This window comes from Limanda limanda, chromosome 21 (assembly GCF_963576545.1).
Source record: "Limanda limanda chromosome 21, fLimLim1.1, whole genome shotgun sequence".
NCBI classification, from domain to species: Eukaryota; Metazoa; Chordata; class Actinopteri; order Pleuronectiformes; family Pleuronectidae; genus Limanda; species Limanda limanda.
The window spans coordinates 2,575,143-2,602,158 of NC_083656.1; the positions used below are offsets into that span (position 1 = coordinate 2,575,143).

The 27,016-nt window shown below is 45.0% G+C and overlaps 1 protein-coding gene across 1 annotated transcript in view; it reads right to left on the reverse strand.

Moving 5' to 3' along the window:
* The window catches only part of LOC133028154 (corticotropin-releasing factor receptor 1-like), a 48,885-nt gene extending 33,447 nt beyond the window's left edge, over positions 1-15,438 (reverse strand). Inside the window, exons 1-5 of the mRNA XM_061095349.1 lie at positions 15,321-15,438; positions 15,199-15,251; positions 13,764-13,872; positions 10,866-10,925; positions 10,368-10,493 (exon numbers count right to left, since the gene is read on the reverse strand). Of these exons, the coding sequence (XP_060951332.1) occupies positions 10,368-10,493; positions 10,866-10,925; positions 13,764-13,872; positions 15,199-15,251; positions 15,321-15,438 (466 nt within the window). The remainder of the gene's footprint in view (positions 1-10,367; positions 10,494-10,865; positions 10,926-13,763; positions 13,873-15,198; positions 15,252-15,320) is intronic.
* Between the last annotated feature and the right edge of the window lie 11,578 nt (positions 15,439-27,016).

Genomic DNA, 27,016 nt, shown 5'->3' on the forward strand with positions numbered 1-27,016 from the left:
GTCAGCAGGAGGAGTCTGCAGGAGGAGTCCGCAGGAGGAGTCTGCAGGAGGAGTCAGCAGGAGGAGTCTGAAGGAGACTGGTTGCAGGAGGAGTCTGCAGGAGGAGTCTGCAGGAGGAGTCAGCAGGAGGAGTCTGCAGGAGGAGTCTGAAGGAGACTGGTTGCAGGAGGAGTCTACAGGAGGAGTGTGCAGGAGGAGTCTACAGGAGGAGTGTGCAGGAGGAGTCTGCATTAGGAGTCAGCAGGAGGAGTGTGCAGGAGGAGTCTGCAGGAGGAGTCATCAGGAGGAGTCTGCAGGAGGAGTGTGCAGGAGGAGTGTGCAGGAGGAGTCTGCAGGAGGAGTCTGCAGGAGGAGTCTGCAGGAGGAGTGTGCAGGAGGAGTCTGCAGGAGGAGTGTGCAGGAGGAGTCAGCAGGAGGAGTCAGCAGGAGGAGTGTGCAGGAGGAGTCTGCAGGAGGAGTCAGCAGGAGGAGTCAGCAGGAGGAGTCAGCAGGAGGAGTGTGCAGGAGGAGTCTGCAGGAGACCAGCTGCAGGAGGAGTCTGCAGGAGGAGTCTGCAGGAGGAGTCAGCAGGAGGACTCTGCAGGAGGAGTCAGCAGGAGGAGTCAGCAGGAGGAGTCTGCAGGAGGAGTCTGCAGGAGGAGTCAGCAGGAGGAGTCAGCAGGAGGAGTCAGCAGGAGGAGTCTGCAGGAGGAGTCTGAAGGAGACTGGTTGCAGGAGGAGTCTGCAGGAGGAGTCAGCAGGAGGAGTCTGCAGGAGGAGTCTGCAGGAGGAGCCCGGCTGCAGGAGGAGTCTGCAGGAGGAGTCTGCAGGAGGAGTCCGCATGAGGAGTCTGCAGGAGGAGCCCGGCTGCAGGAGGAGTCCGCAGGAGGAGTCTGCAGGAGGAGTCAGCAGGAGGAGTCTGCAGGAGGAGTCAGCAGGAGGAGTCTGCAGGAGGAGTCTGCAGGAGGAGTCTGCAGGAGGGGTCTGCAGGAGGAGTCTGCAGGAGGAGTCTGCAGAAGGAGTCTGCAGGAGGAGTCAGCAGGAGGAGTCAGCAGGAGGAGTCTGCAGGAGGACTCTACAGGAGGAGTCTGCAGGAGGAGTCTGCAGGAGGAGTCTGCAGGAGGAGTCTGCTGCAGGAGGAGTCTACAGGAGGAGTCAGCAGGAGGAGTCAGCAGGAGGAGTCTGCAGGAGGAGTCAGCAGGAGGAGTCTGCTGCAGGAGGAGTCAGCAGGAGGAGTCCGCAGGAGGAGTCTGCAGGAGGAGTCTGCTGCAGGAGGAGTCAGCAGGAGGAGTCTGCTGCAGGAGGAGTCTACAGGAGGAGTCTGCAGGAGGAGTCAGCAGGAGGAGTCAGCAGGAGGAGTCTGCTGCAGGAGGAGTCAGCAGGAGGAGTCCGCAGGAGGAGTCTGCTGCAGGAGGAGTCAGCAGGAGGAGTCTGCAGGAGGAGTCTGCTGCAGGAGGAGTCTACAGGAGGAGTCAGCAGGAGGAGTCAGCAGGAGGAGTCAGCAGGAGGAGTCTGCAGGAGGAGTCTGCAGGAGGAGTCTGCAGGAGGAGTCAGCAGGAGGAGTCCGCATGAGGAGTCTGCAGGAGGAGTCTGTAGGAGGAGCCCGGCTGCAGGAGGAGTCTGCAGGAGGAGTCAGCAGGAGGAGTCAGCAGGAGGAGTCAGCAGGAGGAGTCTGCAGGAGGAGTCAGCAGGAGGAGTCAGCAGGAGGAGTCAGCAGGAGGAGTCTGCAGGAGGAGTCAGCAGGAGGAGTCAGCAGGAGGAGTCAGCAGGAGGAGTCAGCAGGAGAAGTCTGCAGGAGGAGTCTGCAGGAGGAGTCAGCAGGTCGCCTCCTTTCTGCAGCGTCACCTGCGTCCAACGATTAATATTCAGCGCAGGCGTCGCACATTCAGCAGAAAGAAGCTTCGCCTCCTCAGTGAGTGAGCACTGTGCCCCCCCGCTGCTCTGAACACATCCAGCAGCTCCTCCCACTGCACAACTGGAGAGTCAGACAAATGGGCATCCACACACACACACACACGTGCACACACACACACACACACACACACACACACACACACACACACACACATGCACATGAACCCCCCCGTCCTCCCTCCGGGGACCAATACAGTGAAAGTCAAGCTTGGCTACAAATGGCGAAGTGGTGCAACAACATAGACGGCTACGCCAGGCTGAGTCACGGACTCTGAGCGGGGGGGGGGGGACACGGCGCCACGGGCCCCTGTCATGAGTCAGCAGCTGATCGGTCTGGACAACGCCCCCCCCCAGGGCGTCCGTCGTTTCCTCCGTGCAAATGTTTGACAACATGTTGGAATCGTCTGCAGCGATATCGAGGATCTGGATCAGCTGCTCAGCTTCCTCTCTACTGCTGCTCTGATGTCTGAGACCTGGACGCAGGTCAGAGGTCAGCGTTGAACCTTTTGTTCCGTTAAACGTCAACCAGCGATGTCCTCACGTCGGTTTGATCAAATCTGATATTTAGTGATTTCATAAAATCCTGAAACTCGGCAACGAACCTCGGGGATTTGAACCTGAAATCTAATTTGGGGAAATCCAGCCTTGAATCCTGATGTCCTTGTGACCTCGTGTCCTGGTGTCCTGGTGTCCTCTTGTCCTCGTGTCCTCGTGTCCTTGTGACCTCGTGTCCTCGTGTCCTCGTGTCCTCCTGTCCTCGTGTCCTGGTGTCCTCCTGTCCTGGTGTCCTGGTGTCCTCCTGTCCTGGTGTCCTCATGTCCTGGTGTCCTGGTGTCCTGGTGTCCTGGTGTCCTGGTGTCCTCCTGTTTACGTGTCCTCTTGTCCTCGTGTCGTTGTGTCCTTGTGTCCTCCTGTTCTCCTGTTCTCCTGTTCTCTTGTCCTGGTGTCCTGGTGTCCTGGTGTCCTCCTTTCCTCGTGTCCTGGTGTCCTGGTGTCCTGGTGTCCTCCTGTTTACGTGTCCTCTTGTCCTCGTGTCGTTGTGTCCTTGTGTCCTCCTGTTCTCTTGTCCTCTTGTCCTGGTGTCCTGGTGTCCTCCTGTCCTGGTGTCCTGGTGTCCTGGTGTCCTGGTGTCCTGGTTTCCTGGTGTCCTGGTGTCCTGGTGTCCTGGTGTCCTGGTGTCCTGGTGTCCTGGTGTCCTGGTGTCCTCCTTTCCTGGTGTCCTGGTGTCCTGGTTTCCTGGTGTCCTGGTGTCCTGGTGTCCTGGTGTCCTGGTGTCCTGATGTCCTGGTGTCCTGGTGTCCTGGTGTCCTCGTGCCCTCGTGTCTTCGTGTCCTGGTGTCCTCGTGTCCAGCTTTGAATCCTGATTCACAGAACACCTGGTGTCCTGGTGTCCTGGTGTCCTTGTGTCCTTGTGTCCTCCTGTCCTCCTGTCCTCCTGTCCTCCTGTCCTCGTGTCCTTGTGTCCTCCTGTTCCATTAAACTTCAACCAGCGATGTCCTCACGTCGGTTTGATCAAATCTGATATTTAGTGATTTCATTCTGTAACTCGGCAACGAACCTCGAGGATTTGAACCTGAAATCTAATTTGGGGAAATCCAGCCTTGAATCCTGATGTCCTTGTGACCTGGTGTCCTGGTGTCCTCTTGTCCTGGTGTCCTCGTGTCCTTGTGTCCTCGTGTCCTCTTGTACTCGTGTCCTACTGTCCTGGTGTCCTTGTGACCTGGTGTCCTGGTGTCCTCTTGTCCTCGTGTCCTCGTGTCCTACTGTCCTGGTGTCCTTGTGACCTGGTGTCCTGGTGTCCTCTTGTCCTCGTGTCCTCCTGTCCTCCTGTCCTCGTGTCCTCGTGTCCTTGTGTCCTTGTGTCCTTGTGTCCTCTTGTACTCGTGTCCTACTGTCCTGGTGTCCTTGTGACCTGGTGTCCTGGTGTCCTCTTGTCCTCGTGTCCTCGTGTCCTCCTGTCCTCGTGTCCTCGTGTCGTTGTGTCCTTGTGTCCTCTTGTACTCGTGTCCTACTGTCCTGGTGTCCTTGTGACCTGGTGTCCTGGTGTCCTCTTGTCCTCGTGTCCTTGTGTCCTCCTGTCCTCCTGTCCTTGTGTCCTCCTGTACTCGTGTCCTTGTGCACCTGAACCCGGAGGTGATCTCCCTCTGGATCTCCGGACAGCAGCCTCTTCACTCAGGCTCCTAAGTGCTCGTCTCTGTCCTCGTCTTCACCCAGAGACTCGTCCTCTGTCCTCGTCTTCACCCAGAGACACGTCCTCTGTCCTGATCGACTCAGACCAGCTCACGGCCTCTCATCACACTTCTCTACTGAATATGTTCTTGTTTATATTAATACTATAAAAACACAAATATATTTGTACATTTGACATATAATATAATATCATTAATATATATAATATGGGAGGGAGAAGCAGGATATTATCACCACTACTACTACTTTGTGTGATGTGTTTATATTTACTTACTTCGTGACTCTCAGACATTTATAAACATTGTTATACTTGTAAGTTCTGGGTCCGCCTTCCTTTCCTTCATCATCAAACTTCGACAACCACATCAACCTCTTGGATGAACAGAATATCCCTCAAACTGTTGCTTCATCGTCCTGCTCCTCTCAGCGGGGGGGTGGGTGGGTGGGGGGGGGGGTTCACACCTCCATCTATAACTGGTATTCAACTGAGTTCTGGATCGAGATCAGAACGAGATTCAGCTCATCAAAGAACAGATTCACCCGAGATCGACTCAAACCTCTGAGGAGCAGCTTCCTGCAAATAAGGACGTGTTTCCACTTCCTGTTATACAATAAAAATATAGTTTACAGATATTTGAGTATTTCAACCTTTTTGTTCGATCCGATCCACTAACATGGAGGAGGTGAAGTATGTGTCGTGCACTGCAGCCAGTCACCAGGGGGCGATCACGAGGTTCAGGCCCGTAGTTCTCCACGGAGTCGGGATTTAAGATCCGTTAAATCTCCCCGTGGCTCCGCCTCCTTCTTGGCAGTTGACAGGTCGACTCGTGTCCTCGTGTCCTCCTGTCCTCGAGTCCTCGTGTCCTTGTGTCCTTGTGTCGTCCTGTCCTCGTGTCCTCGTGTCCTTGTGTCCTCCTGTCCTTGTGTCGTCCTGTCCTCCTGTCCTCCTGTCCTCCTGTCCTCATGTCCTCGTGTCCTCGTGTCCTCCTGTCCTCCTGTCCTCCTGTCCTCCTGTCCTCCTGTCCTCCTGTCCTCGTGCACCTGAACCCGGAGGTGATCTCCCTCTGGATCTCCGGACAGCAGCCTCTTCACTCAGGCTCCTAAGTGCTCGTCTCTGTCCTCGTCTTCACCCAGAGACACGTCCTCTGTCCTGATCTTCACCCAGAGACACGTCCTCTGTCCTGGTCTTCACCCAGAGACACGTCCTCTGTCCTGGTCTCATCACACTTCACTGAGATCAGCACTGGACCCGGTTTATCTTTATCTTTACTCAGCTCCTCTTTATAAACATGTATATGTTTTAGTTCATTTGTGTATTTGAATATGTTCGTGTTTATATTAATACTATTAAAACATATATTTGTACATTGGACATTTACATTTTTTAAATTTAATTATGGGAGGGAGAAGCAGGATATTGTGTTTATTTTTACTTTAAGTATTCATGTGTTAATTTATGGTTCTCTCAAAAGGAACCTTGCAATAAATGTGTTATTATTATTTATTATGTATTATTACTAGTGGGGGTTAAATAATAATCATCTATTGCATCCTATCTCAAATATTTCAATATAAAAAACGTATGTATTAAAAAATCATTTATGAATTATTGATAAAAACCTAAACAATCACCACACAAACAAACGATATTTACCAATAACAAGACGCACCATATCAGATAAGAAAATGTAAACTCAGTTTAGAGCATTTTCCACATTCTTTGGCTCCCACAAAAATATTAATGTTTGTCATATGGAGCAGATTTGAATCTGAATGCAGTTTTCACCACCTCCACTTTTCATCCAATCACTGAGCTGGAAACGATGATATCCAGCACGTGGTCGAGGTTAAAATGAGTCGCTTCAGCAAACAGAAGGTATTAGACTGAAAGAAATGTTAGGGGATAAATATGAAATACTATAAAACTGAATGTGCAGCTCAGGTGGAATCATGAAGACAGTAAAATACCTTCTGTGCATGAGAGAGACTCCAGAGTGAAAGTACAACTTTCCATAACTCTCACGCTGGTTTTCATTTCACTTGATTTGCATCTGCTTCTATTTCTCCTGCGTCTCTTTGTCGTCCCTTCTGTTCCCTCTGTGATTGTTTGGCATCTATTTATAGTCGTGTATTGTCCTCTTGTAGTTTTGTGTCTCTATGTGCTCGTCAAATATTCAGAGACACACAAACCAGCGAGTGCTTCACGTAAAATAAAGGAAAAAGAAGGTTCTGGGTTCTATCTCTTCATTTGAAGCTCTGACTCTTCTGCAAACACAGCGATGAACGATTCTCCTCTTTCACCCGTGACTTCCCAGAGAGTCAAACAAAGCTTTAGCAGAATAACACAATCAGTCACGGGGGAGAAGTCATCGATCAGTGGAGCTTTCGGGGCATTTATCCCGTATAATTATCTAAAATAACCTTGTAAATGATCGATTAATTATTGGAACTCAACCCGAGGGGAACGTGATGACACGGAGAACTTTATTAATCCGTCCAATAGTTGAGATTGAAGTATATTCTGGTCGGCCGAGAGGTTGATGTGGTTGTCGAAGTTTGATGATGAAGGAAAGGAACGCGGACCCAGGACTTACAAGTATAACAATGTTTATTACACAGAAGTTTCACAGGTCAGGACGGATACCATGGTATACCCGGAGACATCACAAGCCAATAGTGAAAGTCTGACTTCTCCCTGCAGGGCAAGAAGTTTTATAGGTGGGAGGTGGGACCCCAAGACTAGAGATAACATGACATCACACAACAGGGCCTTCAGCCCAAATAAGGAGTTGTTTTGCACATAAGGATGAAAATGCAATGGTCATGGACCTTCTCTTTACCCCCATCCATTTGTTGGTCAGAGGTCATTCCCTAAGTCAAAGGTCTTTCCAAAGAGGTAGAGAACTTCTAAGATAAACATCTGGAGGACTCTCTGAGAATGTCTGAGAGTCCAGATGGTAAGTATCATAAACATAAGCCTGTCATTATGTTTTGAACTCATACCGAAGTGATCTACTCTAACAGAATATACGACAAGATGTTTGGAGATGAAGTGATGAACGGACTGAGACGTGTGCGGCTGCTTCATTCAACATTTTCTGTGAAAGAGAAAACCTTGATTGTTGTCGACGTTACACAACTTCCTGACGGATGACGAGCGATGAAGATTCAACCTTGAATCAAACCTCAGAATTCTCTCAAATATAAAATCACATTGTTCAGTAACAAACAACATGTTATCATCTGTTAGCTGACGAGCTGAAACCCACATTTCAGGTGGTTGGTCACACGTGCTTCCTTTGACCTCGCTCATGGGAACATATCCAATATTTCACAATGACTAGTAATTCATTCATGCTAATAATACACCCAAAGGTTAAAGCAGCCACGCTTCATTTGTGGTGAATGACTCACAGCGAGGGAACAGCACCACGGAGGAATCCGGCGTTCAGAGCGAATCAGCGTTAAATTCTCATGAAGCAAAAAATGTCCCGAACTCTTTTTCCACCTTTGTCCTTCGCTGACAACGTCCTCTGATGGACACTCGTCTGTTTTAAAAGCTTCCAGGCTTCGCTGGAATAGAGATTATGTTAATCCTGAAGGTGAAATGAACCTCGCGGTGTCAAATCACTGGTGAGCTGCGGCTGAATTACAGCCCGGTTCACTCACTCCCTCTCCACCGCCTCCCCGGGGTCCTGGTGGTGGTGGTGGGGGGGGGTTTGGACTTTGAATTGCCAAGGAAACACATTGGCTTTTATCTCGTAAATTTACTTAATTGTGTTTACTGTCGATCCCCGGGTGGGGTTTGTTACCTTCCGAGTGCCGCAGTGCCCCAGATAGATACTGATCCCGCTCTGCAGATCTGAGGGAGATGGAGTCGCTGGCAGGAAGACGCTCAGAGCTCCGACCTGCTGGCCACCCGTGGAACTACAGGAGGTTATTAGTTAGAGCAGTCGTTCGTGTACATTGTCTGAATGAAAACATGAATTAATCATGGGTCTGATGAATTATAGAAGTTCGGCATCACTCGGCAGAAAACTGTGTCTGTGTGTTCATTCATAAATCGAGTTTCATTAACTTTGGTGTTTGCTAAATTGTTTTTTTTCGTAATCCTGGAAATATCAGTGCTTAATTATAATTATAATATATAATTATAAGTGCTTTAAAGTGTGACATTTAGCCTTTAATAAGTCTCAAAGCACATCAATACACAAAGGTACATATTTAAATAACTTGTTTTGTCCAACAAATAGTAATAGTAAAAGTACTGATGATATGATGGTAACAATACCATTACCATCATATCATCAGTATTACCATCATCTTGACACTGCACCTTATCTACCTATTTTATTGTATTTTATCTTGTGCTTCTGTTTTTTATTCTTTCTACCTCAATATTTTTAATTTTATTCTATTGTATTGTATTGTATTTTATTGTATTCAAATATACCGGCTGCTATGACAACTTAATTTCCCTTCGGGGATGAATAAAGTACTCTATCTATCTATCTATCTATCTATCTAGTTCAAAAACTCGAGTTTTCTTTAATAATGACGTGACACAAACGACAGAATTGGCTTTTGTTTGGGAAAATGATCGAATAATTTTCTGGAAACTGAATTTTCAATTGTTAATAAGTATTAATTATTTTGTGGTCGCTGGCCACAGCCTCAGCCACCTTTGTGTTTATAAGACAAGACCATTTATTTACTTCTTTGACATTTCGTAACTTTAAGTTTGAGTTTGAAACCCGGCCGAGCAGCTGCAGAGCAAATAATAAAATAATAAAGAATTATTTAAGAGTGAGGGAACTACACATCCCATAAAGCATTGCAAACGACAACGCTAACATAAGTGATAGAAGTGGCAGCAGAACAAGAGCTTGATGTAACTTCCCACAGCCGGAGACAGAACTCTTGGTGAGTAAGGAAATTAAGTTTGAGGCTAAACTCGCAAATGTGTAATAGAAAAACCCTGATGGAAAAATGACTAATACCTGATTTCTGATTTCAGATTGATCCAGAAGTGAGGAGACAATGCACGGTTAAAACCCGAAGGAACAAGGGAACCATGTCTGAAGGTAAATCCATATAATTGATCGACTCAGAGCTAACGTTAGCATTGAGCCACTGGACGACCTGGATCACGACAGGAGGTCACGACCTGATTCTGCAGATAACAGGATTTCAGCTTCAGACCCTGAGCTGGTCAACAGAGGAAAAATGGCCGTTGTGAATATGGAGAATAGATAATGCGACAAAAAGCTTCTGTGAAAGGATGATAGGCACAAAACATGAGATTCAGACTAGGAGTGGCCTGAAAGTTTGGCCTGAAGAGGGGATCTTGAAAGACTGAATGTTTGCATGACAAGTCAAAAGATGCATCACAAGGAAAATATTGCCAGTAAGATTAATCCTCGGGAGATGATGAATGTCTGTGAGAAGTTTCATCACAATCCATTCATCCGTTGTTGAGATATATTAGTCTGGACCAGACGCTGCTATAAAATATTGATTTTACCTTTTTGGTCAAATTGTTTTTCTTCGGAGAGCGATGGACGTGATTTATGGAGCGGGTCAGTTCCCTGTAGCAGTTCGATGCCACTCGAGGAGTTTGACCTTCGTGGAAACCGAGGAGCAGCAGAGGTCAGGGAACAGGTCGGGGAACAGGTCGGGGAACAGGTCGGGGAACAGTTCGTCACCGGAGCAGAAACCTGAAGACGTTTCTTACTCCGACAGAATCTGATGAATATCCACAGAGACACTTCAGGTGGATCCAGGTCACATCATTGATTCTGTTTCCTGCCTCAGCTTTCATGAAGTATTTCTGGAGGTTATTAACACCAGTTACCACATTGATCTGCTCGGGTGTGTGTTGTTTCCTGCGTGGTGACAGGCGCACGCAGCTTTGTGTTTCCTTTGTGTTTTTATCACGTTTGTCTTTTTACGTGTCGTGATGAAACATCGGTTTCTCACAGCGGGAAGCGTTTGTCTCCGGGACACGTTTCATTCTTTCTGGTTTTTCATGCAACATAATCCGCAGCAGTCCTACTTTTGTGTCGGCATTTTTTCCACACATACTATTGTGCGTCTCTGGCTAATTGTATTCTCATGTAAATTTCTGAATACACAATCACGTAAACAGGATTTGCCCAGGGGTGGGGGTGGGGGGAGGGGAGTAGGGTACAGGGTACACATATGTAACATCATCTTGTTTGTGAGTCTGTTGTTTGTGCGCGTGCTGACAACACAACACAACAACACAACAACGCAGGACTTACTGGTGGTGTTGTACTTGACCCCGTGGAACAGCTCGGGGCAGGGTCGCGACACCAGCTGCCCGGCGCCGCTCCGGGGCCAGCAGGTGCCGATGCCATCGATGGAGGTGTCACAGTAGAGTCCGGAGCCTGGAGCAAGGGGGGGGGGGGAGGAGGGGAAGACATGTCAGACGTACATTCCTGACGTGGCTCAGAACTACATATAGACACGGAGAAATTCTGCTAATGCCTCCTGATGTTGTCAGTAAACTGTCGGTGTGTGTGTGTACACGAGCTCTAATGATGACTGCTGCACTTTGCGTTGCTCCGCCGAGCCGCACGCCGTCCCCCGTGGCGCCACGCCAGCGTCTATTTCCAGCATTGTTCTGCTCTTTGATGTTCGGCGCTATTATCTGAGTTCAGATCTAACTTGTTCTCCGTGTTGGGGATTCCAACAACAACTCTGCTTTGTAGTAAAACAGCGTGAGGGAAACGAGAGAAGAAGAAACGTGTCCGACTCACCGCTCCACGGCCCGGTGGCGTTTCCCAGGGTTTGGTTCCACGAGGCCGCCGGGGACGCCACTGAAACCCACAGGGAGAGAATCATCAATAACCAGATCCGCTGTTTGCACGGTTTAGACCAGGCAATGAAAGTCTCATTAGATTCAGCTTATCAGCGACACAGGGTGAGCGTGAAAGGGCAACGGTAAACATTGGTGACAGACCTTTCCCCGAGCAATAACAGGACGCGAGCTGTGAATATGGATGTAGACGTGCCCCCAGGGGTCAGGCTATTATTTCTTTAATAACTCAAGAAGATTTAGATGAGAAGATCCGGAAATGACGACGCTCCGCGGGGCAGAAGTTGACGCGTAATGCTAATGTGTTTTTTTTTTTTTTTACACCAGTGTCTTCACACTTCTTTGTGGCGAGAAAATGATTTAATCCAAGAAAAGAAACATGAGCAATAAGCAGGGATTAGTTTCCTCCACAGCACCGGTCGCTCACATTCACATGTTCCTGTCGCGGCTGAGCTGAGAATCTCTTTCTGTCAGAAACCAGAACAGAAGACGTGTGAAGCTGTTGGACTAAAAGGCCGATCTGACTTTGACCCGTGAGACGTCTTCAACTGTCACTCTTTGTTTTCTTTAAACTCCTGTTTTATCCGTCTCTCCCTTTAACCCGTTAATTCCTCCTTTCTCCGCGGCAACGATCGTTTCTTAAGCCAGCAATTATAACCCGAGCGTTCGGGTCACGATCTGTCACCGGGAGGAACACTGCTCTCTGATTGGCTGTGGAACCCTTTGAATTGAAGAAGTTCACCCACAGCGATTCCAAAACAATTGGCAATGACGAACGTTAACAGGTTTTGGTGATTCCCTCCGATGAGAACTAAATTATACATTATAAGACAAGAGGGTGTTTAAAGGCATAAATTGGCCTGAGCCTGTGTAAACTAGGGACAGGAATCGACTGGGACCTCCCGATACGATACTATCACGATACTTAGGTGGCGATACGATATGTATTGCGATTTTGTAAGTATTGCGATTCGATATTACGATTTCCTGGGATTTCTTTTGGTTATTTTTTTAAATACCGGATCATGGAAAAATGTTGAATCATTCCTTCAAATACAACACAGTCAAATTCACTTAGAGCTTTACAAGTTTTATTTCAAATATTAACATTAACTTAATGACTGCCGGGCAGCCAGTAGAGAAAATAAATAAAAATGTTCCCTATTATTGTATAGCCCCTGTCAACTGCACACAAACTGACAGATTAAGAAATGTAAGCCACTTAGGCTACTTTTAAACAATAAATAAAAGGTAAATTAAATAGAATGAAACTTAAAATATAAACTTTGAAATAAACAAAACGTAGGCTATTGTTGTTTGCATGTAGGCGATACAAAGCTAGTGCTTGGGTGTGTTTAGATTCTTGTGCAAAAACAAGAGCTGGTCAACATGCTCTGGGGTGATGTTGCTCCCCCCATATATCCCCCCCCCGGTATAAACCAATAAATATGTTTTAAAAAAAAAAAATCGATTTGGGAGGCAGCATATCGATTTAAAATCGTCATTCACAAGAATCGCGATTTGTAACTCAATCGATTTTTCTCCCCCATCCCTAGTGACAACCACTGTTTAATGTAGTTTGTGGATTTGGGAGCTCTCTCTATTTACAGTCTGAGGAAATATACCTGTTTCCTATCTGTGCACAGAGAGGAGTGTGTTATAGCACATGAAAGATTCCCCTTGGATTCCCTCTCATCAGATTGTTTCCTGATGAATGTTTTCTAACCTTGATGAAGATATAGGATCTGTTTGTTTGCTCTATATCTGCTGAAGTGATTTTCATTTCCCTCAAGTCATCGCGGACGAGAAGAAGCTGAATTACAGAGCCGATAAAAAAAGAGATATCCCCCCATGTGACCTGTATGTGATACAGGATATCATCAATAACTGCCAGTTAATCTACATCCTTCTTTATTGGCGCCAATAAATTATAACTAATAACTTAGTAGCTCAGCTGCAGAAATGTTTCAAATGGAAAAACCAACAGCTGCACCGGATAAACTGCTCGTGGTTTATTGAATAATAATATAAATATTATATTAATGTGGATTTAACTCGCTCGTTCTCTGCTGATATGTCAGTTTGGACCGTTCTGCTTTTTGATTATCTGTCTCGAAGGCGAAGACGAGCAAACGTTTTTCCCCTTTTGGACGAAACATAACATTAGATTTGTATAATAATCATCATTCCTCAGACGTCACCGGAGCAGATTGTTGTTAAACCTTTTAATTGTCTGGGACACGATTAAAGACTTCGATCAAACAGCCGAGTGACAGGAAAGTCATAAACGCTTCCTGGTTTAAATCACAAGAAGAATAACAGGTCAAAGAATCTGACTGATTGATGCCAACTTTAAATACAGGACCTCATCTGAAACTAATAATAACTGAAATGAGCCGATTAACAGAAGCTATTTAACCACAATTCAAACTAATTAGATAATCAGTTCAAGCTTTAATTGGTTTAATGAAGCCGAACCCCAAACGCTCTCCGGCTCCAGCTTCTCTCCTCCGAGGAAACCCTGCTTCTCTCTGTTTTTAATGATTTAACTTTGTGTAAAAAAAGAGAGTTTGTCAGATACACAGTGTGTGTTTGTGTGTGTGTCTGTGTGTGTTTAATAACCAGCCATTACTGTGTTTGTGAGCTCAGCACAGAGATGGAATAATAAGACAGTTTGCCAATATCTACAAGGGGAGAAGTGTGATTGAGGGCGAGGTTTTGGCGTTTAGCGGTTTCCATCTCGACTGGAAATCAATTCAATCTGCAGCAGGACAGTGGAACACATGGAGTCGTCACATCGGTTTGTTTACAGCCAGTCCTCGGCGCTGGTGAGACTCACGTGAGAAGTTCCCTGACGGCCTGAGCAGGTCTTCACATGTCAGGTTGGCGGCGGCGGCGGCGGTGGTGGCGGCGGCGGCCGGCAGCAGCAGGCTGACGACGACACACACCTGCGAACAGACGAGAGACACAGAGATCAGGCGTAATCTGGGATCCGGGTGACATCATCATCATCCCGGCGTCCTGACGACTCGGGCCCGGCTGCCACACGCTGCCTCTAAGTCCCGGCTCCGTGAAGCTGAAGGACTCATCCTGCCTCTGAGCGGATGATGCATGTGTTTACATCACCACCACCCCCCCCACCCCCCCACCCCCCCCCCAACGCCCAACGCAGCGGCGTGCATACAGAGCGCTTTGTTGTGCGGAACCGTTCTCCCTGTGAAACGCATGAAACACACTTTCATGTTCACAGATACGGGCGTTCATTAAAATATTAAAGGCAAAGAAATTACTTATTACCTCCTCTGAAGGTTGCAATGTTCAATTCACAATGTTTCCGTTTGTGCGTTGGGGGGGTTGGGGTGTGGGGGGGGGGGGTCCTACTTTGCATTTGTGCAGAGGGGAAAACATTTGAATAATGCACATAATTATAAAACCACAGTCGAGAGCTCAGGAAGTTCTGTGACTGGTTCTGCTGGATCTCGTGAGACTGAAGCAGCTCACACTGGAGTTTCATTTGTTTCCACCAGGGTTGGAAACTTTCCGGGAATATTCAAAGTTGGAAACTTTCCATGGGAATTAACGGGAATTAACAGGAATATACGGGAATTAACGGGAATGTACGGGAATTAACGGGAATAAACAGGAATTAACGGGAATAAACTGGAAATGTTGTGGGTAATTTATACTAACTGTATTTACCTTGTCATATACAGACATAAATTTTTTTTTGTGATCAACTTTTTATTTTACTGAGAAATGTAGCAAGGTACAGATCAATGTTACAGTAATCAATAACAAAATATATATTCACATGTACTCATACCTGTCAATGTATATAGACACACAAAGGTAAACAATAAAGGAAAAATAATAACTAGGAATAAGTCAAATAATAAAATAGAAAAAAAATATATATATATATGAAAATATTAAATAAACAAACACAAATATACAATAGGTCATTAATACAAAAACAATAACATATACAGACATAAATATAAACATTTTGTTGTGTCATAGGCTGATTTGAGCCCTGAGGAAACTTTGGGCACTTGACTATATGCTTCTGCATCGTTGTGTCATTCTTAACATAGGTCTTTGCACAGTATTTGCAAATGTACACAGCCTTTCCTTCTACATTGGATGAGGTGAAATGTCTCCACACATGAGAGAGTGCACGTGGCATTGTTCTGTAGAATAACCGAGAAGGACGACAACTTAAAAACAAACACAACACCAGTGAACATGCTGGGATCCCAGTCGTGAGGACTCACTCGTCCTCGTGGCATTGGGTTGACTTTGGGCGAGAGGCGGCGTTCAGCCCGGACTTCACAGGAACACACAACCATTCACACCCACATTCACACATTCAGGCAATTTAAAGTCGACCGTGCACCTAACGCCAGCCTGCGTGTCCTTGGACTGAGGAAGGACACGTCGTGTAAACTCCACAAAGACGGGTCCACTCGGCCAGAAGCTTCCAAGCATGGACCCGATGTCCCGATGGACGACATGTCTCCACTTCCTCCCGCTGGCCCGACAGTGAAGCTGCCATCTTGTGCCTTCACAGTTTCCACTCCTCTCCCTTTGTTTGTGAGCAGAAAATCACCAAAGCTCCTGAACTGATTCTCTAAGAGCTCGTTGGCAGGATGAGGTCTGAGTCACAGAACAGCTCATTCAACTCGGATTCTCTTCATCACTGGGAGATAAGACACGATTCAACATGTTCTGTGATTTCTTACAGAATAAATCATCTTGATGAAACACAAAGACATGAACTGATTGTTATGAGTGTGTGTAATTTGCTTTAGATCCAAATAATAAACTGGATCTAGTGAATTAAACGTAGTTTCGTGAGGAGGCTGTTTGTCCTTGGAGGAATCATCATCTCCACGGAGACGTTCTACACATTTGTAAAGTTACAGATTCTTTGTCTCGGTCTTGGAGAATACGATTCTATAACAGCAGGTTTGTGTAACAACCTGGAAAGATGTAGTTTAAAATGCATGAGCAGGTCCAACATAACATAACATAACATAACATCCATTCATCCATTATCCATTCCTCTTATCCTCTGAACGTGCATGGGGGGTTTGCAACCGATCCCAGTGACACTGGGTGGGAGGCGGCTTCATACTGGTCAGAGTCACTGGTCTGATGTCTATGAGCTGTTTGTGATTTGGTGCATCTGGACTGAATTTAAAGAAAACTGTCAGAGAAAGGATCAGAGAAATGTGCGTCAGGATGTAAAGTGATGGATCAGTGTCGCCCCCCCCCCCCCCCCCCCCCCCGCTGGGACCACACCCGTCCCTCTGCCTCCATCAACACACCTGTACAGTTAGTGAGTCTGTGACGTTATTGTGGTGACAGGAATCTGTCCGCAGATGAACACCTGCCAAAGCACTCACAGGAGCCTAAGTGGTAGTTCCTGCTGAGGCCAGTGTGTCCCGGACCACAGCTGGCACGATCACACACACAAAGACTCACTTAAACCCACACAAGGTGGAAACACAACACAACAGTGCTGCTAGAATACCATGCAGTGTGTGTTTGTATTGTGCTTGGTTTCTCATGTGGAAGCGGTGACCTGCTGCCGGCTCACTGCAGCATCTGTCCGAGTCGTTTCCCTGAGACTCACAACAGACTGAGAAATGTCACCAGTTCACTCTCTGTTTCCTAACTGACCCCCGGTAAACCAGGTGATGTCCCGGTGCAGCTGTCCTGAAGTGTGCGCCGGTCCCTGTGGACACCAGGGGGCGGCGGCTAATACCAATAAGGCCGATGATTCATTTCCTCCTTTAAATAAAACATCCTTCAGCTCATCAATGATGCATCACCAGGAACAGTAAACACTTCACGCTTGTCCGCTGAATTTCCTTCGGCTCTCGGGGTCGCGAGTCGTGTGCAGACTCGCACCGATGGATCCGGCAGCGTGCCGCGGCAGCAGGGTGTGGAGTCGCACCAGATAAACGCTGGAGTGCCCCAGATTCTAGAGAAGTGGTTCTGTGACCTTTGACCTGCTGCCCCGGCTGCTCAGATCCTCACACCTCGTTAAGACTGAGGAATCCTGCACGTGTTTCATCAAGAAATATTACCAATCTTATTGAAGCCTTGATATGGCATCAATAAGATTGGTTATATATGTCCAACCGCATGATGCTGTCCTTCAAGCTCATGGAAGTCATACAAGATATTAAATATGGATCTCACAGCACCACTTCTTAATTCACTGATGTTATGCAACAATATTTTTTGTATTTGAAGTAAATTATTTGTTCAATTTTCACATTACTCTCTGTAGGTGACAAAACTTTTGTCTTGCCGAAATCTGACCATTCTGTGTTCATTAAATGATCAATCTGTCTTCAGTGAAATTTATTTTAGTATATTAAACATAATTTGGGAGGGTTTTAGCTTTCATATGAGCCATTTCTAAAACCAATGGATTAATTAAAAGTCAGGTTATAAGCTGTTGTTTCTACAGAATGGAAAAGTGACAAGACTTTTGTCAGGGACTGTAGATGCTCTGTGTGAATGTGTGAATGTAAAACTGTAAAGAGCTTTGAATCATCAAGACTAGAAAAGCTAAATAAATACAAAACCATTTACCAAAACCACATGTGAGCAGCTTTTTGTTATTGAGGCGAAGCTGCAACAAACACACGTGTTTTTAAAAACTTTTCTTCTGCAGCTTCATTTTCCATTAAATCCACTTTAGTTGTGCTGGTTTCTATTAAGTGCCTCAGCGGAGTCGGGAGGGAGGAGTTTGTTTTCTCGTGCGTGCGTCATGTTTCTGGATGATTATGTGAAATCAAGAAATAAGAAAATTAAAGCTGACAAGAATAGTTTAGTAAAAATGACGACATTTTCCTGTGAAAAGTACAAGAACAGATGTTAAATTAATAGTGAGAAACCAAGTAGATTTGCTCAGGTTCGGGACTTTACTTGAGTATATTTACTCAGGTGCTACTTGATACTTCTTCTCCACTTTATTCCAAATGCAAATATTGTGTTTTTTACAATAAAATCAATAAATAAAGCACGTTTTGTTCCTTATTGATCCGTCGTGGGAATTCACCAACCACTCGGCCGCATCATTAAAGAAACTGTGATCCAATACTTTTCTACTTTCTCTCGAGTATTTCTACTCAGTGCTACTTATACTCCATTACATTCTAAATGAGCAACATTATGTTTTTCACAATATAATCAATAAATAAATCAATTTGAGGTCAGACGACTGTGGATCACGTGAGTTAGAGTCAGCAGCAACATTAGAGTTTAACCTTTGTACTGTTTGTACATTTTTAACTTCAATATCTTCTCAGTGCTTTCAAATGGAAATATTGTGTTTTTTTATAACATAATTCATAATTAAATGATGATAGTTATCAACCCCCCATTTAAATGAAATTAACCTTTCTCAGCTGCATCGTGTCAGTGCTTTTCTCACTTGAGTGTTTCTGCACATCTTCCACCACAGCTGCACAGAAATACTCGTATTTGGGCAAAGTAATGAACCAAAGTACTCAGTTACTTTGTCTGCTATGTGACCTGTGAGTTCCTGGGAGTGACCCCCCCCCCCCCCCCCCCCAGGGGCATTTAAATCACCACAGGAATAGAAGCAGGGTCGTTTCAGAAAAGGCTTCAGAGGATTCTTTACTATTCTCGGTGGCACAGATTTCCTCACACAATGGGGGGGGGCGGGGGGGGTAGATGAAGTAATCCTCCTCAGAAGCATCTGGAGCAAACATCTGCATGAGGAGAACAGAGTCGACCACTCGCCCGGAGCCTCATGGGCTCTGGGTTCTGCTCACAATTGATGATGTGTGAGTTTTACGCATCAGTGTGTTGTTCTGCTTCTATGTGTCCTGTGTGTGTCTGTCCCTGTGTGTGTCTGTCCCTGTGTGTGTCTGTCCCTGTGTGTGTCTGTCCCTGTGTGTGTCTGTCCCTGTGTGTGTGTGTCCCTGTGTGTGTCCCTGTGTGTGTCCCTGTGTGTGTCCGTCCCTGTGTGTGTCCCTGTGTGTGTCCCTGTGTTTGTCTGTCCCTGTGTGTGTGTGTGTCCCTGTGTGTGTCCCTGTGTGTGTCCCTGTGTGTGTCCGTCCAGCTCCAGCAGCCTGGATTGTTCCACCAGAACCTTCTCTGTGTTTCATGGGTTCCTTTTAATAAACAGCTGTGAGAAAGGGGGGGGGAGGGAGCACCTAGAGAACCCAACATCAACATCTGGATGATGATGTCACAACCCTTCACATCCATAGATTACACTCTTAATCAAACACGAGGTCAAAGGTCAAAGAGGCGCAGAACTTACCTGGAGCAGCAAGAAGCCTCTGCGACGCATTTCCAGACCTTTGAGTTCCTCACATCATCGGGGGGGGGGTGGTGGGGTGTGTGTGTGTGTGTGTGTGTGTGTGTGTGTGTGTGTGTGTGTGTGTGTGTGTGAGGGGGGGGTGTCTCTGTGAAGAGTTGCCGGGATGTTGTGCGTCCTCCTCCGGGGAAGTCACATCACCCGGAGCCGAGGTGTGATGCTCTCCGGATGAAACCAGAGGTGCTGGTCCGTCCCCAGCGGAGATGAGGTGTCCTCTCCGGTCCTCTCAGTGTCCTCTCCGGTCCTGACCGTGTCTCCGGTCCTCTTCTTGTCCTCTCCGGGTCCTCCCCGGTGTCCCCCGGTCCTCTGCGGTCCTCTCAGTGTCCTCTCCGGTCCTCTCTGTGTCCTCTCCGGTCCTCTCAGTGTCCTCTCCGGTCCTCCCCGGTCCTCTCTGTGTCCTCTCCGGTCCTCTCCGGTCCTCCCCGGTCCTCTCTGTGTCCTCTCCGGTCCTCTCCGGTCCTCCCGGGTCCTCTCCGGTGTCCTCACTGGAGACCGCGCCTCGGAGAAACGCGCACCATCTCACTCACTGCGCACAGAAGCTCCGCACTTTGCTCCTGCTCCTGCTCCTGCTCCTGCTCCTGCTCCTGCTCCTGCTCCTGCTCCTGCTCCTGCTCCTGCTCCTGCTCCTGCTCCTGCAGCGTCCTCCTCCTGCAGCTCCTCATCCGGCGTCTGACCCGCGCTGAGCCTCCTCCGTGGATCCGTCTCCTCCTCCTGAACGCACCGCCCACGTTGCGCGTCTTGGGTTGTGTGTGTGTGTGTGTGTTGGGGGGGTGCTCCCGATCAGCTGATGTGGGGGGGGGGCTCCACTCCTCCGTGGGGTTAATGATGCACCGGCTCGGTTCCGCGATCCCCAAAGTTGACCGGTGAAGTGATTTAGGAGCGAGTACGTGCACGCGCCTAGGCTCGTCCCCGCGGTCCCTCTTCGCAGCAGCTCGGGGACAGATGGTCCACCCCCCCCCCGCTGAGTCAGTCCCGAGGTGTCCCCGGGGGGGGGGGGGCGAGCTGCAACAACATCCACCGACACGAACTGAGCTCACATCACAGACAAGTGATCAATTAGAGAATCTGCTCTGATTAAAGATTAACATGTAAATCATCTGATTAATAATTCATGAGATAAAAGCTCTTTACTGGGGGGGGGCTGCTAATGGTGTTTGTCTATAGAATGATCATTAAATCAGGGACTGTAGCTAATGTAAAGACCATCAGTGACTGTATATAAAGATAATCAGTGACTGTATATGAAGATGATCACTGACTGTATATGAAGATGATCACTGACTGTATATAAAGATGATCAGTGACTGTATATAAAGATGATCAGTAACTGTATATAAAGAGGATTAGTGACTGTATATAAAGATGATCAGTGACTGTATATGAAGATGATCAGTGACTGTATATAAAGATGATCAGTGACTGTATATAAAGATGATCAGTGACTGTATATAAAGATGATCAGCGACTGTATATAAAGATGATCAGCGACTGTATATGAAGATGACCAGTGACTGTATATAAAGATGATCATTGACTGTATATAAAGAGGATCAGTGACTGTATATAAAGATGATCAGTGACTGTATATAAAGATGATCAGCGACTGTATATAAAGATGATCGCTGACTGTATATAAAGATGATCAGTGACTGTATATAAAGATGATCAGTGACTGTATATAAAGATAATCAGTGACTGTATATAAAGATAATCAGTGACTGTATATAAAGAGGATCACTGACTGTATATAAAGAGGATCACTGACTGTATATAAAGATGATCAGTGACTGTATATAAAGATGGTCACCGACTGTATATAAAGATGATCAGTGACTGTATATAAAGATGATCAGTGACTGTATATAAAGATGATCAGTGACTGTATATAAAGATGATCAGTAACTGTATATAAAGATGATTCGTTACTGTATATAGAGATGATCACTGACTGTATATAAAGATGATCACTGACTGTATATAAAGATGATCACTGACTGTATATAAAGATGATCAGTGACTGTATATAAAGATGATCAGTAACTGTATATAAAGATGATCAGTAACTGTATATAAAGATGATCAGTCACTGTATATAAAGATGATCACTGACTGTATATAAAGATGATCAGTGACTGTATATAAAGATGATCATTGACTGTATATAAAGATGATCAGTGACTGTATATAAAGATGGTAAGTGACTGTATATAAAGATGATCAGTGACTGTATATAAAGATGATCACTGACTGTATGTAAAGATGATCAGCGACTGTATATAAAGATGATCAGTGACTGTAAGATGATCAGTAACTGTATATAAAGATGATCACTGACTGTATATAAAGATGATCAGTTACTGTATATAAAGATGATCAGTGACTGTATATAAAGATGACCACTGACTGTATATAAAGATGATCAGTGACTGTAAGATGATCAGTAACTGTATATAAAGATGATCACTGACTGTATATAAAGATGATCAGTTGCTGTATATAAAGATGATCAGTGACTGTATATAAAGATGACCACTGACTGTATATAAAGATTATCAGTGACTGTATATAAAGATGATCAGCGACTGTATATAAAGATGATCACTGACTGTATATAAAGATGATCACTGACTGTATATAAAGATGATCAGCGACTGTATATAAAAATGATCAGTGACTGTAAGATGATCAGTAACTGTATATAAAGATGATCACTGACTGTATATAAAGATGATCACTGACTGTATATACAGATGATCAGTGACTGTATATAAAGATGATCAGTGACTGTAAGATGATCAGTAACTGTATATAAAGATAATCAGTGACTGTATATAAAGAGGATCACTGACTGTATATAAAGAGGATCACTGACTGTATATAAAGATGATCAGTGACTGTATATAAAGATGATCACCGACTGTATATAAAGATGATCAGTGACTGTATATAAAGATGATCAGTGACTGTATATAAAGATGATCAGCGACTGTATATAAAGATGATCGCTGACTGTATATAAAGATGATCAGTGACTGTATATAAAGATGATCAGTGACTGTATATAAAGATAATCAGTGACTGTATATAAAGATAATCAGTGACTGTATATAAAGAGGATCACTGACTGTATATAAAGAGGATCACTGACTGTATATAAAGATGATCAGTGACTGTATATAAAGATGATCACCGACTGTATATAAAGATGATCAGTGACTGTATATAAAGATGATCAGTGACTGTATATAAAGATGATCAGTGACTGTATATAAAGATGATCAGTAACTGTATATAAAGATGATTCGTTACTGTATATAGAGATGATCACTGACTGTATATAAAGATGATCACTGACTGTATATAAAGATGATCACTGACTGTATATAAAGATGATCAGTGACTGTATATAAAGATGATCAGTAACTGTATATAAAGATGATCAGTAACTGTATATAAAGATGATCAGTCACTGTATATAAAGATGATCACTGACTGTATATAAAGATGATCAGTGACTGTATATAAAGATGATCATTGACTGTATATAAAGATGATCAGTGACTGTATATAAAGATGATCAGCGACTGTATATAAAGATGATCAGTGACTGTATATAAAGATGGTAAGTGACTGTATATAAAGATGATCAGCGACTGTATATAAAGATGATCAGTGACTGTATATAAAGATGACCACTGACTGTATATAAAGATGATCAGTGACTGTAAGATGATCAGTAACTGTATATAAAGATGATCACTGACTGTATATAAAGATGATCAGTTGCTGTATATAAAGATGATCAGTGACTGTATATAAAGATGACCACTGACTGTATATAAAGATTATCAGTGACTGTATATAAAGATGATCAGCGACTGTATATAAAGATGATCACTGACTGTATATAAAGATGATCACTGACTGTATATAAAGATGATCAGCGACTGTATATAAAAATGATCAGTGACTGTAAGATGATCAGTAACTGTATATAAAGATGATCACTGACTGTATATAAAGATGATCACTGACTGTATATACAGATGATCAGTGACTGTATATAAAGATGATCAGTGACTGTAAGATGATCAGTAACTGTATATAAAGATGATCACTGACTGTATATAAAGATGATCAGTTACTGTATATAAAGAGGATCAGTGAATGTATATAAAGAGGATCAGTGACTGTATATAAAGATGACCACTGACTGTATATAAAGATGATCAGCGACTATATAAAGATGATCAGTGACTGTATATAAAGATGATCAGTGACTGTATATAAAGATGATCAGTGACTGTATATAAAGATGATCAGTGACTGTATATAAAGATGATCACTGACTGTATATAAAGATGATCACTGACTGTATATAAAGATGATCAGTGACTGTATATAAAGATGATCAGCGACTGTATATAAAGATGATCACTGACTGTATATAAAGATCATCAGTGACTGTATATAAAGATGATCAGCGACTGTATATAAAGATGATCACTGACTGTATATAAAGATCATCAGTGACTGTATATAAAGATCATCAGTGACTGTATATAAAGATGATCACTGACTGTATATAAAGATGATCAGTGACTGTATATAAAGATGATCAGTGACTGTATATAAAGATGATCACTGACTGTATATAAAAATGATCAGTGACTGTATATAAAGATGACCAGTGACTGTATATAAAGATGATCACTGACTGTATATAAAGATGATCAGTGACTGTATATAAAGATGATCAGTGACTGTATATAAAGATCATCAGTGACTGTATATAAACAGGATCAGTGACTGTATATAAAGAGGAGGAGGAGTTGGAGGAGACCAACAACGGAGCTAAAAGGGTCTAAAGTTAATATTGAGCTAATTTCTTCAAATTAAAGATGTCGCTATATAAATACAATGCGTCGTATAAGCATCAGATTCAATTGATCGCTATGTTGACGTAAGAGTTTACGACTCGTTTCTACCGCCCCCCCCCCCACAGGCCAAACGATCAGATCAATTATTGATCGTCTGACCTGATAAATGCTTCACGAAGTTCACCAGCAAAAACCGTAACTGTGTTTTCAATAATTCAGTGTTTGCAGAGTCGCCTGCAGAAGCTGAAACCGATGTTAATGAGAGCCTCGAGATTTTGAGCCATAAAGTCGTAGATGGTAAAGCTCCCGATCTTTGAGACGATAGAACACTGGAGACGTGAGGAGAGCCGGGCTAACGTGTCTGTTTTTATTCATAATGTATAAACATTCCAGCGTCTTCATTCTCCAGATGAACATTCCTCTTTCCGCTCGTCCTCATGTTCACATTTCTTCCTCAAGGTCAAATACTTTGGGTCATTTATTCTTCCAGCTTCTCGGATTCTCTCCATTTTTATCTCTGCCATGCGAATATCCTGAATCTCTTATTGTTGGTCGCACAAAACCAGATATTTGAAGAATTGTCCATTTTTCACATCAATAATTGGCAGAAACATTCACAGATGAATCAACGATGAGAATAAACTCGGGTTCATGTCCGAGTTCAGTCTTTGCACAATCTCCTGTGTGTAGCTGCACAATCTCCTGTGTGTAACTGCATCTGATATAATGCTCACATGCAGGATATGGGGGGGGGGGAGGGTGGGGGGGGGTGACACAGCTGCTAATATCCATACACCACCGAGGCTTTGAGTGCACAAAACGCTTTATGCACAGTGCGCTAAAGCTTCCTTTAGAGCGAAGAGTGACGTGCAAAGAGGCATTATTCAGAAGATGCTTTAATCCAAGGTGACAGAGCCCCCCCCCCCCCCCCCCGCCCCCCCTCCCCTGGGTGGTTCATCTCGGGAAGTGTCAGCGCTGGCAGCGAAGGAGACCACAGCCGACCGGCTAATGGGGCTTGGATCTGTTATCAGTGTGAGCCGGCCCCCCTGGTCGGACGCCCGGTGGCCCACCTGTCGGGGGGGGGGGGGGGGAGACTAGCGCTCAGGTGTGGAAACGCATCTCGTTAATCAGCCCGGCGGTCAGGCAGGTGTCAGGCCGGCGCCGGTGGAAGAAGCTTTCGTTCTGGTCCTGATGTCGACGCCCACAGAGGCCACTCGGGTTTATTTATTACCAAGGTTGTGTTTCTAATCCTCTGTTTCCTGAATGAGTTTACCATCAAGACGACTGTGCTCCTCCTCCTCCTCCTCCTCCTCCTCCTCCTCCTCCTCCTCCTCCTCCTCCTCCTCCTACTCCTCGTCCTCCTCCTCCTCCTCCTCCTCCTCCTCCTTCCTGTCTAATCTGAAACATAATTTATCTTCAATCTGCTAAGGGTCGCTGCAGATGCTGGACGATGACAGGCGTTTGCTGCATGTCGGGGGTGCAGTTCATTTATGTAATGAACGTGCACTTGCTCCGGTGAAGGTCCAGATCAACGTGCTCTTCACAGGAGAGCATCTGGTGATGAAAATGTGAAAGTGCAGAACTCACCCGTGATGATGACCTCACCTGTGATGACCTCACTGTGATGACCTCACCTGTGATGACCTCACCTGTGATGACCTCACCTGTGATGACCTCACCCGCGATCATAGACATATATAAAGTCTAGATGTCTCGTCTGCGTTGCCGGCCAACGGAGCCGGACGTCACGACATGGCGGCCATCTTGCTAGGGGGCAGCTCGCTCACCCATAACATTGTGTTGGTAAATAACTATAACTTACTCAATTTTCAACCGATTTTGAAACGGTCTGGTTTGTTATGAACGTGTAGTTATGACACTGCATAAACTATTATTTTTTTAGAAAATAACATAATTATTCATAAGTATGCAGTGTCATATCTACATCTCTGACGTTTATAACAAACCAGACCGTTTCAAAATCGGTTGTAAATTGAGCAAGTTTTGGTTATTTACCAACACAATGTTATGGATGAGCGAGCAACCTCTGGCAAGATGGCCGCCATGTGGTGACGTCCGGCTCCGTTGAATGAGACATCTAGTCTTTATATATATCTATGCCCGCGATGACCTCACCTGTGATGACCTCACCCGCGATGACCTCACCCGTGATGACCTCACCTGTGATGACCTCACCTGTGATGACCTCACCCGTGATGACCTCACCTGTGATGACCAGGGCCTCGATGACCTCACCTGTGATGACCTCACCTGTGATGACCTCACCTGTGATGACCTCACCTGTGATGACCTCGCCCACGATGACCTCACCTGTGATGACTGTTTGCTGGAATGAAACTTGAGTGAAAAGTGTCTCAATGAAACTGTTTTGCGTTCAAAGACAAAGATATTTACAGTTGTTTATTTATCAAAAAAGACATGAAATTGGTTCCAGTTGTGAAGAATAAAAACATTGTATCGGCTATATTTAGGTTTTTAAAGTTGATCAAACTAAACAAACAATTTCAAGATGTTACATTTCAAAGAAAAATAATAATATGATATTCTTCTTCTCTTTATTTAACGTTGCTCTCAAAAACCTGAGATCTGAACCCCCCCAACAAACGTGAATGAATAAAAACCTGCAATACCCAAACTCTGCTGGAAGCTGATTAATAACTGATTAATAACTGATTAATAACTGATTAATAACCATGTGACTGAAGCTCGGATGAAACAGCTGATGAGTAACGTTGATCCTCAGAAACAGGTTCTATGATCAGCAGCTTTAAGAGGTTTGTTGAAGAACTCTGTGATGTGTCACGATGAAGGGCCCCTCAGGCC